General features: G+C 33.3%; 1 protein-coding gene across 4 annotated transcripts in view; it reads left to right on the plus strand.

Annotated features, from left to right (window-relative positions):
• The first annotated feature begins 2,219 nt into the window (after positions 1 to 2,219).
• LOC129236891 (SH3 and F-BAR domain-containing protein DDB_G0274695) overlaps positions 2,220 to 17,886 on the plus strand; it is a 188,077-nt gene continuing 172,410 nt past the window's right edge. Inside the window, exons 1-2 of one of the 4 annotated variants that reach the window (XM_054871178.1) lie at positions 2,220 to 2,345; positions 6,583 to 6,807. In XM_054871178.1, coding sequence (XP_054727153.1) covers positions 6,781 to 6,807 — 27 coding nt within the window. In that variant the 5' untranslated portion in view covers positions 2,220 to 2,345; positions 6,583 to 6,780. Of the gene's footprint in view, positions 2,346 to 2,390; positions 2,420 to 6,582; positions 6,808 to 17,886 lie in introns of those variants that run through there. The other 3 variants (XM_054871180.1, XM_054871179.1, XM_054871177.1) reach the window with 3 other exon arrangements.

The following is a 17,886-nucleotide window of genomic DNA, read 5'->3' on the forward strand; positions in this document are numbered from 1 at the left end:
CCGGTGTTGATTTTGAATAAAATACAATTTTTTAGGAAATTATTGTCATTTCTCTTTATTATGATAATATTGGTATGGCTCAATTAAGTATGGAACAAAATATCGGCCTCGACGACACACCTCCATCCGATGGTCCAAATTTTCGATGACGCTGAGGCATAATTCAGGTTCTATGCCGTTAATGTGTCGAATTATCTCATCCTTTAGCTCTTGAATTGTTGCTGGCTTATCGACGTACACCTCTTCTTTCAAATAACCCCAAAGAAAGAAGTCCAACGGTGTCGTTGACGTGTAGGTGTGGTTCACATTCAACATCGGCCCTTGAAATTTAACCACCCTTTATAAATTATAGCGACCTAAGCATTAGGGTGGCTTAAACTGTATGGTACCTTCGGTTTCTACTGATAATTCTAAGAGAAAGTGTTGAAGAAGCCATGGATCACAAAAGAGTTTGTGGTCTATGCATTCACAAAATTTTAAGAAAAGGTGAATACATTGAATTTGATATTTATTGGTCCAAAGTGTGGATCCGCACTCCGCGAAATTTCACTATTTTTTTATTCGTCGCTAGATCCCTCCCCTGGACTATTATAGGAAAATTTCTTAGCATAGGCCGCAACTTTTTAATCGCTGCCATCATTTTTTTTAAGTAGACTGTCGTCTGTGATTCCATGCAATAAAGGCAATATAACTTCTCTTTTAGGTATGTTTCTTTCCGGAAATTTTTGGGCAGATGTGTCACATAGTTTTTACCACCCGCGCCGAGAGCAAATTCTTGCAATTATGCGTAATTCAGCGCAATTATGCGTAATTATTTCACTCGTATTACTTTGCTCTTCTGATCAATCGTTGCTCAGACGACAACGAAGTAACAGGAGCACAACACAATGGCTGCGTTAATTTTTCCGTATATTACCAACACAAACTCACTTTTTTCCGGCCTCTGTCATGTTAGAAAATGAGCTTATTCCTACGAATTCGATGAGAGCCCATTAGCGATGAGATTTCGTGAGTTTTAAATGTTATTGAAGGCGCACTCAATGACCAGAAGGCATTGAATTTAGAATTTATGGCAAGATTGATTCCGACCCCCGAATGCCGTTATCGGAGTCCAACCACCACCAATCGCAAACGAAGATCTCCAACTTCCCCGAGGGTCCCGCGTAACCTTGGCACAATTACGTTCTGGATATTGTAGCAACATACTAAGCATATGTACGGCATGTGAAGGCACCCCGCACGACACTAACCACCTTTTCAAATGCCCTATCAAACTCATCTAACACCCCTCTCTCTCTGGACCCAAACCGTCGAAACAGCCAGTTTCCTGGGCCTACCGTTAGATGAGCTAGACTGACAGCGCAAAGTTACTGCTACAACAATAACAACAACCAGAAGGCACTTATATGGGCGTCTAATACCCATTTCATGGTTTTTAATAAGAAAGAAGATGGACCATAGCCGAATGGTTTTGGGCACCACTACCATTTTGTGAGTTCTGGATGCGAAGCCCCATGTGAAGTGTCAGCATCAAATTATAAAAAAAAGTTTTTCTCTAATAGCGGCTGAGTTCTAGTAGGCAATGACAGGCCTTTGAGTGCATTCCTGCCATGAAAAAACTTATCATAAAAAGCCATCTGCCATTCAGAGGCGGCTTAAAACCTGAGTCATTTTTAGTTTTGAATAACTTCTTTATATATATATATATATATAATATAATTGGCCCGTACACCCTGTTGGGGTGTTTGGCCGAGCTCCTCCTCCTATTTGTGGTGTGCGTCTTGAGGTTGTTCCACAAATCGAGGGACCTACAGTTTTAAGCCGACTCCAACTTTCATTTAATATTGTAGCATACTAAGAATGGTTTGAAAAAATTAATTGCGGCGCAAAAATATTTAAAACTCATACGAAAACGAACTTCTCTAAAAAGTGGTTGTTTCTTGCTGGCACTAGCAGGCTTTTGAGGGTTAAACAAGGCAACACAAATATAAGCTTTGTTACTCTCATATTCTTAAAATTTATTTATATCATTTACTCCAAACATGTTGCACTACATGCAAACCTTTTTGTTTGTATGAGCTCCTCTCGAACATGTTTGAAGTGACTCCAATCGGCGCATTCAAGTTCGAGTTCACTGTGGAGCCACTTTGTCTTGTTTTGTTAATACGCCGCGTATTCTCAATGCGAACGGTTCGTTTGTTAAGCTGCAACGTCCGTAGACGACGAAAACGGTACGAAGTATGAAATTAGTAAAAAAAATATGTAAATAAATAAAAAAAATAATCAATTGTTATTAAAAAAATTTTAAATGCGAATCAAATGACTTGTGAATTATTGGGAAAATTGTGAGTAAAAGCAGAAAAAAGCTGCGGTGTGAAGTGCCAACAAATGCGTAATTTTAATTTGTACGGAAATGAAAGTAATTCAAAATTTTTTAAATAGCAATAAGTGATGGGAGAAAAAATATGCTGTGATGTGAAGAAAAATTAAAAAGTTGAACTAAGAGAAAATGTGTTAAACAGTGAAAGAAACAGCGAAAGTCGCAATAATAAACAACTGCAACAAAAATGAAAAAGAATGCGTGCTTTTGGGGCCTTGGGAGTGTTTCAGTATTCGCGTGTGTTTTATTGACAATAATACAAAAATAGTTGTAATGTGGAAAATACAAATTTTATGAAAATAAATAAATAATATAAGTTTTAATAAAATTTTCCAAAGGAGTATCCAAGTACATCGTTTAGAAATACTAACAAAACTTACAATAAGAAAGTCAAGAAATGTTTCCTCATGTAACGAAATAACAAAAAACGTACTAATTAAAAACTAGTAATTGAAAAGTCTCGAATTGAAAGAAATACGTTAAAAGTTCCGTTATTTTTTTTTGGATTTTTAAACACCAATAAACAAACCTCTCGTTGTTGCTGGGTGGCTGCTCTTAAACTGTTATTACCTTTTCGGCTTCTAGCCATTTCAGTCAAAGCCAATTTTACCTAATTCGCCTGTAATTATTTGGTAACAAAAACCGAAGCAATGCTCACAGCAACACCACCAACAACAACGCAACATCGGTTCATTGCTGACACCAGCAACTGTGTTGTTCACAGTTCGTTGCCGACGTATATTGCCACCACTGAAGCGCACTTGAAGTACAACAACAACAACAAGAACAACGTTGATGTATTACAACTTTTGTTGCTATTTCTAATACATCCATATGCGCATACTAATTCGCGGGCATGCGAACCAAAAGTATCTCATGATAATCACTATACAATACTTTTCTGACAGTCGCTTGTTGACTGTCGCACTACACCGCCTTATTTGCAATCATTGAAAATTCTACACAAAATAGTGATGATATTGGCTTAATTGCAATTGTTTGTGTTGTTGTTCGTGTTGTTATTACCATTTGTGTTGCATGTATGCCGGCAGATACTAAACGTCAGAGCCACGCCACTGCGCCACCACACACTAGACAACACGTCACAGTCACGTCACACAAAACACATCAGCCACAGGCAAGCAACAAAGACCAAAAAACACAGCAGTGATGAATAAAAGTATAACATTGGCAACAGTTGTTAGCTGATTTTTGTTATTAGCGCAGCAAAAATTAAAACAAGAAAAAAGTTACAGCTAGCGAGTGTTGAGGTGCGCAACTGAACACATTCACATACATACTTAAATAGGCTTATATGTAGTTATATATGGGCGTATGTATGTATGCATAACGCATACTCTCAAAGCTAGGCTGTTGTGCTTACAGGTGGTTTTTTCTGTGATGAGTACACAGCAGGAACAATAAAAACAACATAGAAAGAGATAGCGGTGAAGAGTGCAAAGTGCACGAGTACAAATGTGTGGAATATTTATGTACAAACAAAATGCCACGCAGAAATGTAGACGAAAAAATGAATTAAATTAGCGGGAATAGAATAGGAATAGAATAAAATAAAATAAAATAAAATAAAATAAAATAAAATAAAATAAAATAAAATAAAATAAAATAAAATAAAATAAAATAAAATAAAATAAAATAAAATAAAATAAAATAAAATAAAACGAAATGAAATAAAATAATATTGCATACTATTACACAACACAATGTAAAATAATAAAAAATAAAGATATTGATTAAGTAGCGTGACATTAAATAAAATTAAAAATATGACAAACATAGCTTAACGTAACAAAACATAACATAACATAAAATAATTCAAAATATAAAATAAAATTTTATTAAAATAAATTAGAAAATAAAAATAAAAAAGATATATTTAATACAAAATAAAATTAAATTAAACCAATTATAAAATTAGTTAAAAATATTCAAAAATTATTATAAACTAAAACCGAAAATAAGATAGAACAAAACAAAATAACAAAAAATTCAATTCAGTTAAACTTAAAAAAATGTAAGCGAAAAATTAAGAAAATAAATAAAATTGTAGTTAAGATAACGTAACTCAACACATGAAAACGTAACATAATATAATGTAATATAATATAACATAACAGCATGTAACTTAACAAAAAACAATAAATTAAAAAAAGTGTAAATACAACAATTAAAATAACAATAAATATAAAAATTTAACTTAATACAATAAATTAAACCAAATTAAATTATTATAATTAAAAAAAATTATTACAAAGTAACAAACCAAATCATATTTGAAACAAAATAAAATAAAATTAATTTAAACTAAAAACTAAACTAACGCAAATTTAGTTAAGTTAAACCCTTTTCGTCCTATCGTTTTCCTTCACCTCTTTTTTCCCCCCTTATAATGGTATCACAAAGGATGAACCAAACTTCTTTCGTCCAAGTGGGCCCACTTTCTGGGCAACCATTACAACCTAACCTAACCTAGTTAAGTTAAATAGGTTAAAAAATATTGAAAGTACTATAGACCAAAACAAAAGATAAGATAAAACAAAGTGAACTAACATAAAAGTAAATTTAATTTTTTTAAATTAATTTTAATTAAACAAATTTACAAAATTGCAGTTAAAATAACGTAACTAAATATAACATATCAAAACCAAATAAATTTGAGTACAATAAAATGACACAACACAGCCCAACATACACAAAATACACTAAGATAAAACAAAATTGAGCTAACGAAAATAAGATGTAACTAAATCAAATTAAATTAAATGAATAAATAATAAAATAAAAAAATACAAAAAAACAAATAAAAAACATGCAAAGAAATCATCTTAAAAATAAAATAAATTAAAATTCAACTACATCAAATTAAAACCTAAACTAAATCAAACGAAATTAAATTAAATTAATAATTAAATAAATAGAGCAAGTAAATAAAAAACATCTATGAAATCATATTCAAAATAAAATAAATTCGAATTCAACTAAATCAAACTAATTATATCAAAATAAATGGAAAGAAATTTAATTAAATAAAATAAGCTAAAAACTATTTAAAGTTATCAAAAACCAAAACAAAAATAAATTATAAATAAATAAATAGTATATAAATATATTAATATACATAATATATTTAAATAAACAAGAAATTAAACTAAATAAAAAAAGCAACAAATTCAAACAATTTTAAATGAAATAAAATAATAATTAAAAAAATAGTAAAATTAAACTTAAAAAAAAATCTGAGAAATTCAATCATTAAATAAAATAATAATCAAAAAAAAAAATAGTAAAATTAAACTACTTTAAACTTAAATAAATTCTATTTTTTTATTGAGTCAGAACAATATTATAATAAGCCAAAACAAACAAAAAATTAATAAAAAATATAATTAAAAAAAAATCTGAGAAATTCAATCATGAAATAAAATAATATAATAATTAAAAAAAATAGTAAAATTAAATTACTTTAAGCTTAAATAAATTTTAATTTTTTTATTAAGTCAGAACAATATTATAATAAGCCAAAACAAAAAAAAAATTAATAAAAAACTTAATTAAAAAAAAATCTGAGAAATTCAATCATGAAATAAAATAATAATTAAAAAAAAAATAGTAAAATTAAATTACTTTAAGCTTAAATAAATTCTAATTTTTTTATTAAGTCAGAACAATGTTATAATAAGCCAAAAGAAAAAAAAAATTAATAAAAAACTTAATTTAAAAAAAATCTGAGAAATTCAATCATGAAATAAAATAATAATAAAAAAAGTTAAATTAAACTACTTTAAACTTAAATAAATTCTAATTTTTTTATTAAGTCAGAACAATATTATAATAAGCTTAAACAAAAAAAAAATTATAAAAAATTAAATTAAAAAAAAAATCTGAGAAATTCAATAATTATTGCATAATATTTAAAAAAATAATAAAATTTTACAGCACTAAATTTAATTAAATTCTGTCAAATTAAACTAAGGAAATTTGAATTACCTACAGGTGGTTAAGGATGTAAAAAATTATTTTATCTTAAATTGCAGAAAAAATTCCTTTATAATAAAATAGCAAATCAAAACATTCAAGTGCATGTGAATATAAAATTCAAAACAAAAAAAATTATCGCTACTGCAATAGGTATACATACTTACTTATGCTGCCTCTCTCTTGTTTCTAATTATCTAACACAGCAAATTTTACTACAAATTAGCATAACCGGTTTACAAGTGAACTAACTACGAATTACCACAAAGTAACAAAAGAAAATCGAATATTAGTTGTGGATTTCACACATTTCAAGTAGCGAAAAACTGCATGCGAAAAAACCCATATCTACACAAACCAACAGCAAACGTAGAGAAGGATTTTTAGTGGGACTAGCCGCAAAAATGTCACATTTCAGAGATAATTCTTGGGTGAGTACTCATATTACGCGGTCTATGTGTTTTATTTATTTCATGTTCTTCATATTCTTCGTTTTCTTCGTTTATTTGTGTTTTATAGTTTTGTTTTATACATATCTACACTTTTTGTGCAATCATGATTTCATTATATTATAAAACATATACTATATTTCCATGCTTCTATTTGTTTTTTGTTTTTTTGTTTTTTACAAACATATCATACATAAGTTTCTTCGAGTTCGTTTTGTTTTTACCCCATTTATATTTTAAATGTTTGCTATTAAAATTGCATCAAATGCAAATTCGATTGCAAATTAGGCTACATAAATATTATCCATCCAAATGGCAGCAAACCACTTTGGATTTGCTATTTTACACTCAAGCGGCAATTATGTTTGGTTTCGCCTATTTTAGTTGCTGATAAGCTTTTGTTTTTTTGTGTAGGTCTATAAAGCTGCTATTGTTTCCATACAGTATTTTTTTGGTTGTGCTTTGTTTTTGTTTCGTGAATGGTTTTTGTTTCATGAAATATATTTTATAGCTGTTTTTTTTATATTTTGCATTTTGCTTTTAGTTAGTCAATCACTCGCTTGCTTTGATTTTGTGTTCTTTATTGTTTCTCCCGTTGACGAGGCAAGGCCAATTTGAAGGCATTTAGTTATTGGTTTAGTTATTTCGGTAGCTCAATTTTATTCTACTTATAATTTGAATTTTTTAAATTTTATTAGCTTACGATGGTCATTTATGAAATATTTTTTTGTTACATTTGCTGCTGCTTTTAATTTAAACTGTTTTTTACTTTGGCTCATTTTCAAATATACATTTTGGTTAATATTTTCTTCTAACCAATAAAATAAACCTGACTAAACGATCGATAAACTATTTCTAAATTTAAGGTATCCTTTAAGTTAATTAATTTCCTCATCTGGCTGACAAAGATAAATTTGTTAGTTGTGGAGCTACAACAACACCCGAGTAGAAATTTACTTTTTGTTCCAAGGCTGATATGGTTTCTGTTAGCAAAACCTGCTAAGCTTTATTTACATCGCCCTAATGAAATTCGACAAATTAGGAGATACAATTTTAAAGATCACATTAACTAATCTTTAAAAATTTATCAGCTCAAGAGTTTTAAAAGGTTTGGAGAGAATAAAACTTGGTTTAGCGACATGAAAATGATAATGAGCTGTTCGATTTTTGTAGCGAAGATATCAATACCATTGAAAATTTTTTTTTTGTCAATGGTTTTACTAGTCGATGTTACTAAATATTATATATGTACTATGACCTTATAAATTCAATGGGGTCTTCGATATTGCGACATTAGCTTCAGTTTTCGTGATAAAGCTATGTGAAAATTTCCTTTGTTTCTGTAAATAAAGATATATTTCAAATATTAAATAACAAAAAAATACCTATTTTTTTAATCATATCAGAAATTTAGAGGATAGCATCAAGAAAAAATATTTGTTTTTCTTCTTGTGGAGCCATCGTAATGTTCGTATTTATCTCAATTCCGGTATGCTGTTACGCCCGGGTGTACTACTGCAACAAATGATGAATTGATTGTAATTCTATAAGTGAAAGAAAAATAAATAAAAAAGAAGCAGAGGTTTATATTGTGCATTTAAAAGGCATTCACATACATAAATGATCAGATGTATCGGTTCTTCAACCAAATCCGTTTAAATTAATTAACCTGCATCTCAACCTTACTGCAGTTATATCTTTCAATGTGTGTTTAGTGCAAAGTCACTTGCACAAATTTGCCGCTACTCACGTTTTCTTGCTGCCGCGAGCATAAGTCGAAAAAATAAAAAATAAAAAATTACTGACCGCCTCTGGGCAGCAATTAAAATTCATAAACAACCGACAATTGCTCTTGCTCTGCGCGATCTGAGCGGCGCTGCGAAAAACTACAATATTTCTTTTTTTGTTTAAAAATGCTGGATATGATGTTAAAACTATTTTTTAATTATACTTTTCTATTTTAATTTTTTTATTTTTACTTTTTTAAATACACATGTAATGGAACAATTATTATGGCACAAAAATCACCACGAAATACCAACAAGCAGCGAATTGTCGCAGCACGGCGCCTTGCTCCACAGAACTGACCAATAGCCAGTGGCGAAGAACGATCAGTGATCCAAAGCACTCAACAGCGAACGCTGCGCGACAGCCAATGTCTTTATTGTTCGTATGATATGCGGCCATTAGAGCAGGGCTATTGAACTAGCGGTAACTTTCAAACTGCACACATAAGTACCTGTTGTTGGGGTATAAATGTATGTACAGGCGCAGCCGCGGGGAATGTTAGCGCTACCTAAAATTATATTCATTACCAACGATAAGTTTCTAATAGAGCAACATTTGTTTTTTTTGGTATTTCAACTCACTTTTACTTAGCGCTTAATTACTATTTTTTCTCTTCATTTGCCTCATTTTTAAAGCGAACACTGAATAATAACAAAAATGCCAAAAGTGCTGGAAAAATTTGACTATGTAGAACACGGCCCACATACAGTGTTGTACAGAGCATAGACTCCTTTTATTTTTGTTGAGTTATAAATAGATGCAAATTCTTTCGAAAAATATTTAGAGTAATTTTTTGCCTCAAATGTAGTGATTAAAAATGTAATGATGAGAAAAAAATTCAAAAATTGCTTTTAGATCGCGCAAAACTGTGTGTCGAGGCCAGAGGGGACTATTTTGAATAAATAAACTCGCATTTATCAGAACAAAGCTTTTGTGGTTTCTATTTTGGCTTAGTCTTGTTTATTTTGGACTTCACCTTGTAGAGTAATTTCTTGCCTCAAGTGTAGTGATTAATAAATTATTGTTAAATGTAGAAAAAAATGCAAGATTTTTGGCTTGAAGTTCCTATACAAAACCTAATGAAAATTTCTTTTATAATAATATGTCTCGAGCTGTTATCGGTTCTCTCGCGTCGAAAAGTGTTTGGATCAATTAGAGACAATAATAATATTGAGTTGAAAAAGTTACGAATTATTTAAAAAATAATACCTGATATTATGCGAAGTATGTGCCATTGGAAATTACTACTTTACTGCATCTTTCAGGCAGCATACAGCATTCCTCTGACGAAAAATTCGAGTTCTTTTGACTTGATCCATTCATTAAGCCAGTTTGCGACGCTCTCGTAAGGAGTTAATCGCTCTCCAATAAGGGCTGACTGCATTGAACGGAAGAGATGGTAGTCCGAAGATGTTATGCTAGCAATATGGTGGGTGGGGTAAGGTTTACCAATTCAGTCCCTATAAATATTTCTGGGGCGATTTGGTAACGTGTCGCTTGGCGTTGTCATGCAGCAAAAGCAGTTTGTTTTGTCTATTGCCCCATTCCGGCCTCTTTTCTTTGAGAGCTCGATTAAAACGCATTAGCTGCTGTTGGTAACGATCGTCAGTGATGGTTTCAGATGGTTTAAGGAGTTGAGTTAATAGATTACACCCTTCTGATCCCATCAGATACACTATATAACCTTTGAAGCATGAACCATCGCTGTCGATGGACCGGGTTCAACTGGCAGGCTCCAACATTTTCGTCTCTTAGGTTATCATAATAGGTCAATTTTTCATCGCCAGTGTCGATGCGATTCAGAAAATCTTTTCTTTTCTGCCGTTCAAGAAGCACCTCACACGTCACTAAACGTCTAGCGATATTCCTCTTCTTCAATTGATGTGGCACCCAGTTAGCTGCTTTCTGGACTATTCCCATCGCGTGAAAACTTTAACCGACGGTTGATCTGTCAACATCCAACTCTTTAGACCTTTAGACATATCATCAAGGGTTCGACATTCGTCTTCATCCAATAGATGTTGTAGTTGAGTGTCTTCGAATTTTTTCGGTGGTACCCCTTCGCGATCTTTATTACTCACGTCGAAATGGCCACTTTGGAAGCGTCGAAACCACTCTTCCCAAGTTGTATTTGGCGGAGCGCGATAACCTAAATATTGATCAATATACGACACGTTTCAGCTGCACTTTTCTTTTAAAAGGTAATAATGAAGCATGACTTCCCGCAAATGCTGTCTTTTCGGGACGAACGGAGACATTTTTAACGTCAGATAAAAAAGGATCTTTACGCTTCAAACGAATGTCAACTACTGCGATCGAGACTTCACATATATGGTACACCTTCAAATCACCAGTATTTTACTAGAGCGAACACAAAAATAGTATCAGCAGTGGCATCTCACTTACGAGAGCGGAAACTTATACCCATACCTAATACATAAAAGGTGAGACAATTTTCAATTTTGTGCGATGTTGACTAATTTCAACAGTGTTTCGTTGATATGCGAGGCAAAGAGATAATTAAAGACTTTTTCAAATGTATAATTTTAATGAAAAACAAATCCAAGTAAATGTATTAAAACGAAAATAGTAGCTGATACATTAGGATAGCAAAAAAAAAATGTTTTTTTTTCTTGACGCCAGACCCTAAATTTGTTCTATGGCCTAGAAAACCAGACACCATAACAGGTGTTACTAGTTTAATTTAGTTTTATTTAATATTTACACGTGTCGCAAAAGCTTTAAAAATTACAATTAAATTCCATGGGGAAAATGCGCTTTTGCGTAAATTTTGTGCAAAATGTTTGAAGATTGAAACTATTTAATCTTCTCGTTTAACTTCTCTTCACAAGTGTCTAAAATAAAGGGTGGTTAAGTTTCAAGGGCCGGTATTGATTTTGAATAAAATACAACTTTTTTAGGAAATTATTGACATTTCTCTTTAATATTATAATATTGGTATGGTTCAATTACGCATGGAAGAAAATGTAGACCAAATGGCCGCGCGGCTTCGGCGGCACACCTCCATCCGATGGTTGAAATTTTCTATGACGCTGAGGCATAATTGAGGTTCTATGCCGTTAATGTGCCGAATTATCTCATCCTTTAGCTCTTGAATTGTAGCTGGCTTATCGACGTACACCTTTTCTTTCAAATAACTCCAAAGAAAGAAGTCCAACGGAGTCGTTGGCGTTTAGGTGTGGTTCACATTCAACATCGGCCCTTGAAATTTAACCACCCTTTATTATACCATATGCAATACTAAAAACAAAACAAAAAACACAAAAAAAAGTAACCCTTGCGGTGCTTATGCTATGCACAACACTGTTTAGATGTATGAAAATAATCATTTAAATTTTCAATGTAAATCCATTTAGAATGACTAGCAGATTATATATTTGATTTATTAACAGCCAAAAAACATATATTGCAAAAAAATATAGCCGAACAAAACCATTTTGAAAGTAAAAGATTCCATTCTGGCCCTGTAGGGGAGTTCCACGTAGCCGGCAGCGGTTACAGATTTTTAATTACTTACAAGCGATCTCTCTCCGTTCATTAATTTTTCATTAAACTTATTAAACTTTGCGTTTCACTGGCCTTTTCATACCATAAATTAACACATAAATATTGTTTTGAATATTGTATGGGTTAGTCTTGGTTTTGTTTTCGGAAGACGTTAAGTGTGTAACAGTAAAAAATATTAGCATGACCACTTGAGGAAAATAACACAAAAAACCAAAAAAAAATGCTATTCATCGACTGCCTGGCTGTCCAATTGTTTGGCTTTGAGAAACGACCGGAAAGCGTGCCATTTCTAAATGGGCTTAGAAGCCAAACATTGGAAAGCTATTAACAAAGCACGTTAGCCATAATCGTTTGGCTATTAACGCACGAAAAAGTGATGGGAAAAACAAAAGAAAGACAAGCAAGAAGCGTAGAAAATGCTAAGAAACTCAATTCTTCTTCACAATAAATACAACAATAAACTAATGAAGTAGTAATAAAGAAGTAGCTTGAATACTGAATACACACATGCATACATTACACAAAAAGTATGTCAATACGAGCATTTTCCTTTTGACGTATGTACGGGATTTAAGAAACTAACGCTCGCAGCGAAATTCACAGGTGATAAATAATTTGCGTATAAATAACTTGTAAAACTGACCAGAAAGTGCTGGCAAAAACGTCAAACTAATCCAAAGTAATGCTCGAATTACTCAAAAGCTCGATAGTCTCGAGCTCATATTTGCTTATTTTCGAGTAATGAGCATCGAACAGGTATGCGGGTACTCGTTGCTCATTTGCCCGGGCTGTTCGAAAATTTGCTAAGAAAATCGAGAGCTCTACTTTCTAGTGCATCTACAACCACCGATTTTATTTCATCTGGTATTTCTGTATTTCCTCATATCAATTAAACCCTTGCTAAACTAGGTGGGTAGGTGGAATGGCTCAAGTTCCATTCTGGTACTCCTCAAGTGGCACTAAAGCGCCGTTTAGATATTATAACACCTCCAACAGGCAGATATCTACAGCCTGCCAGAGCTGTTGACGTAATGGAGAAAATTGATGGGATTTAGGTTGGCGCACTGTCGCAGGCTGTCGAAAAATGATGTACCCAGTCGCCTCAATCATCTAGCAGCCAAATCCGGACATTTACAGAGAAAGTACTCAACCGTTTCCTTCTTTGAAAGGTCCCCAAAGCTTCTGCAATGGGGGTTAAATGATAAACCTAGTTTTCCAACGTGTGTGCCGATCGTTCAATGACCGGTAAACACACATACGAGTTTCACAAATTGAATGGTATAGGACTTTCCGAATCCTCCGTCTATTGCACTTGGGCCAAAGGGTTTCGAAATAGCACACGAAGAAATGGTGCGCTTTTATGAGAAATGATTAGTGCAATTCCATTTTAAAAACAGTCAATGAGATGTCGATGGCCGGCTAGGAGGTCTCTGAAACCAATTCAGTTCGCTTCCTGGCAAGCTCATTAGCAATTTCATTTCTTTCTATGTTTCTGTGTTTTGGAACCCAGATCAGAGAAATGTTACCTGCACACCAGGAAGAGTAAGAAACAGTTGAGCACTTCCTTTGCAATTGTCAAGCCTTAGCTAAAATCAGAGCAGGTTGTCTGGGTAAACACTTTTTCAATTCTCTTACAGAACTATCTGGCGCGGGGATTAGACTAATCTTGCGCCTCATAAGAGCCTCAAAATGGCTTCATGAAAATAAATAAACAAGGCTCCCGTGTCGCACAGTGGTATCACAACGGACCTGTAAGGTCTAAGTGAGTTGGTCATACGGACCGACTGCCACCACAACCTAGCCTAACCTACCTGCACACCCAAGAGACTTGATATCCCACTTACAGAAATTGACCGCAGTTGGATCCACATCATGGCGTCGTCAGAGCCTTGATCGCGACTTGGCTTTCGGAAAAAATGTTACATAATATCTACCTCGCTCCCACGTTACCTAAGCATTTGGCATGCGTGCGGGATCACAAAGACTTCTGCCTTAAAAACACTAACAGCATTCGGCAATTTTAAGGAAATAGATAATTTGGCTGGTTTAGAGAAAACCCCTGTCCCGACTTCCGATTCCATCTTAGAGCCATCAGCGAAGACAGATGTATCAGCGTTTCCACGACATTCTGTTCTACGTTACCTAAACAACCCGGATTTATATCCGGCCAAGGACTGTGACTCCAGCAGTATTCCTCGCATGTAAATATGGGGAATGTTTATGTTGATACAACAACAACAACAACAGGTGTATCAGCTTCGGTGCAGATTTTCCCTTCATTCCAATCCTGCTTACTTGGAAAGATTGCCCTGACACAAACTAAGAAAACTCAGAAAAGTTTCCTGATCGTGGCACACTTTTTGTAAATTTAACCAACATTTATCTCAAACTCACCTTAAGTAACCGATGGTTTCCTTCTTGGAAAGAATCTGCATGGTTATATTTTGAGCTTCTCATAAAACTGTTTTATCGGTTTGGGTCAATACCAAAAAGAAAAATCGCGAATTGCCTACCTGGCGAAAATTTCATTAGTTGTGCAAATCTTAGATAGACAAGTCTTTCTAAATTCAGTTCTGCTCTTATACTCCCACTCGCTTTTGTTGTCCTGCTATGTGGGTCGAATCGAAGGATCTTTTCGACCCACTTATTTTTGTTGTCGGTGATGTGACTTCGAAAAATGTTTTGGATATGCTGCTAGAGAAACTTTTGATGGATGCAACTCAAAGTTGAAGGAATGACCTGTGATGCAGTGTTTAAGGTCGCTAATTCATAGTCAGTATTGCTTGTGCCATAAAATGAGTCTCTAGAACTGGACGAAATTTAAATGTAGATATACACTTCTAGGATAATTTTGATAAAATTATAAGTGAAGAAAAAATTTTAGCCAAAACAAAAAAATCGGAGTCTGTAGGCTTAATATAAATAGCTGCTCTAGTTATTCCTTATAGGAAATGCTAGTTTTAGTCACAACGAGGATATCTTAAAAATTGTGAACACGGAATTTGATCTCAAATTCATTTTTTTAGCATCGCTTTACCTTTGCCTTCCTTAGCTTTCCTTTCTACCGCGACTTTTAGACCATTTATATTCAATTAAACCACCAAACTAATCTAGATTAGAAAGTGTACGAATTCTCTTTGTTCCATTGCATTTCCAATTTCAATTGAAGCTTTCCACAACAAAAAATCAAAGAATCTAACGCACACAAATTCATGATCGTGAATAATCGATCAATTTGCGAGACGACAAAGGAGCAATTCAAGTGTAGCGATCGATCGATTGAGAGGTACTCGTAGACCTTTGTTTTGATGTTTGTTGGTGTTTTTTGTTTTTGCATTTCACATTGAACTAAAACAGTGGCCGCCGTAGTCGAGTACGCTAGTGCGTAACTGTCATTCGGCAGGTTATGGGTTCGATGCTTACTGTGAAGATTTCGCTACTTTTTTTTAAAGCGAACGCGCCTCGGCAGGTTAGGGCAGACCTACGAGTATTTTTTGCAATGGAAAAATTTTTTATAAAAAATAATTGCCAATCGGAGGTGGATTAAAAATTTAGGTGGCCTCTTTGTAGGATACCACAAACCGGAGGAGAAGTTCGGCCAAACTTTTAATAAGAGTACGTCTCTCAATGCCAATTATATTTGCTTGTATGTAATATATGTATATCTGTATGTGTGCATATAAACTATAGAATGCCTGACTGGCTATTAAGCGACATTGGAAAAAAATTCAAATTTGAACAAAACTGCACAGCAAAATACGGCGGCACATAAACATAGCCAAATAGTAGCTGTGGTGAAATGAAATGAGTTGGAAAAGAAAGTCACATAAACCACGGAGTCACGTACAGGCGCGCGAGTACTACCAAAGTAAAAATATTATTAGCCAGCCAAACAACCAACTACTAGCTGTGAATGGCTGTGCGAACATTATTGCCACAAAGAGCGTCGATTTGTACGTGCATGTGTGTGTGTAGCATGCATGCGCTTTTATGTGCCAAGCGTTGAGGCCACTGAAGGCGGTGGGAACCAGCGCTAGGAGTTGTGGTAGTAAAAGCTTAGCTTCGTTCGCACAAATAAATGTTATTTAATGGAGTGTTTTCTACATTTTGCACTTCTTCTTCTATTATTTCACTTGGCTTTTCTTTAATTAGTTGAATTTCTTCCCTTTATAAATCCATTTTTTTTGTATTGTTTTTTGATTTTTGTATAAGGAAAAAAGAAAAAAATTTTATGCTTTCCTTAGTCACAGCTCACACTTGTGGATACGTGAGTGTGTGTTTGCATGAGAGAAGTGCCCATTTTTTTTCTTTTTTTCAGTTACAACGTGACACATAACTCGTGACAAATATACCAAACAAATAAGATTACAATCACTTTCTAGAAGATCGCCGCACAGGTGCTGACGTTCGGGCAAAAAGAACATTCACCGAGTTTACGAAAGTGCTTACATATGAATTTACATATAGACTCTGTTGAAAAAGTGCCTGGAAGTGGTTAATGAAAAACGAAATGTTTTTCTTGTCTATTCAAATTTATTGTATCGGCTTAAGGGGACAGATACCTGTAAACGGTCATATTTTCCCTGATTTTCATTAAAATTATTTAAAATGAAGAAGTCAATATATTTTTTTCAAAATTGGCATACAGTTTATTTATACATTAAAATAATATAAAATGTTTTTTGTTATTTTAATCATTTAAAATGGCGGATGTACACTCAATTCTTCCAGGAAGGTCGCAGCGGGGCTTCTCAATCGGCGGGCATTGTAGCATCGGCTTCAGTGAAGTGAATACAAAAAACAAAAAGTTTTCTGTTTATGAATGTCATAAATTCTATATGAATTAAACAAAAATGGGGAACAAAATTCGCGGAATAAAATGCTTCAAAAAAAAAAAAAAATTGATTTTGGGGCGAATTTTCCTATTATTTTTGCTTCGAAAAAATTATTTTTTTCGAAATATTGTAAATTCACATTGAAAGTAATAAAAAATATGTGTGCAAAATTTCAGGGAGATCGGTCAATAACTTTTCGAGTTGACTTGTATGCCAATTTGAAAAATATAGTTTTGAGAAAAACGCGTCTAAAGTCGGCAACGTAACTATACCTCTCCCAGCACTCGAACGCAAAGAATAGAGTCGTCACGGTTGACGATCTATAATATAAGAAATACTTAAATTTACGTTCTAAAATTTTTTTGACATATTCTCAAAGGATGATATTAACATTTTATGAAAAAAAAAAAAAAAATTTTTTTTCAAAATTTTACAGGTATCTGTTCCCTTAAAAGACACCTTGTGAATAATTAAATCATTGACATATTTTTCAAATACATTTCCGGAATCGAGTACAGTTCTCGAGGCGAATTTATTTTTATGTCCTCTAACAATCGAAAACGGGTCATTTAAGTTTCGGAAACCAAAAAAAAAAAAATTCAACCGGAAGAATAGCAGTTAAATACGGAGATTGTAGGATGATATTTGCTGAGTTCTTGGCCAGAAGTTTATTAACAATAATAGTCTGGTGCGTTATGACGATGTAAAAACCAAATCTTGTCTTTTTTTACTTTGGACCACAAATCTTGTCTTTTTCGACGCATTTGCTCTATCAAACGCCGCATACTATCTCTTTTCTTACCTTCTCGCTTGGTTTGGGTCTTCTTTTGTTTGAATTTTGACAACCCCTCCAAACGGTCTCTTTAAATGATCAATGCCCAGACTTTTTTAACAGCATGTAAGGTATACA

The sequence above is a fragment of the Anastrepha obliqua genome, chromosome 2, assembly GCF_027943255.1.
Source record: "Anastrepha obliqua isolate idAnaObli1 chromosome 2, idAnaObli1_1.0, whole genome shotgun sequence".
NCBI classification, from domain to species: Eukaryota; Metazoa; Arthropoda; class Insecta; order Diptera; family Tephritidae; genus Anastrepha; species Anastrepha obliqua.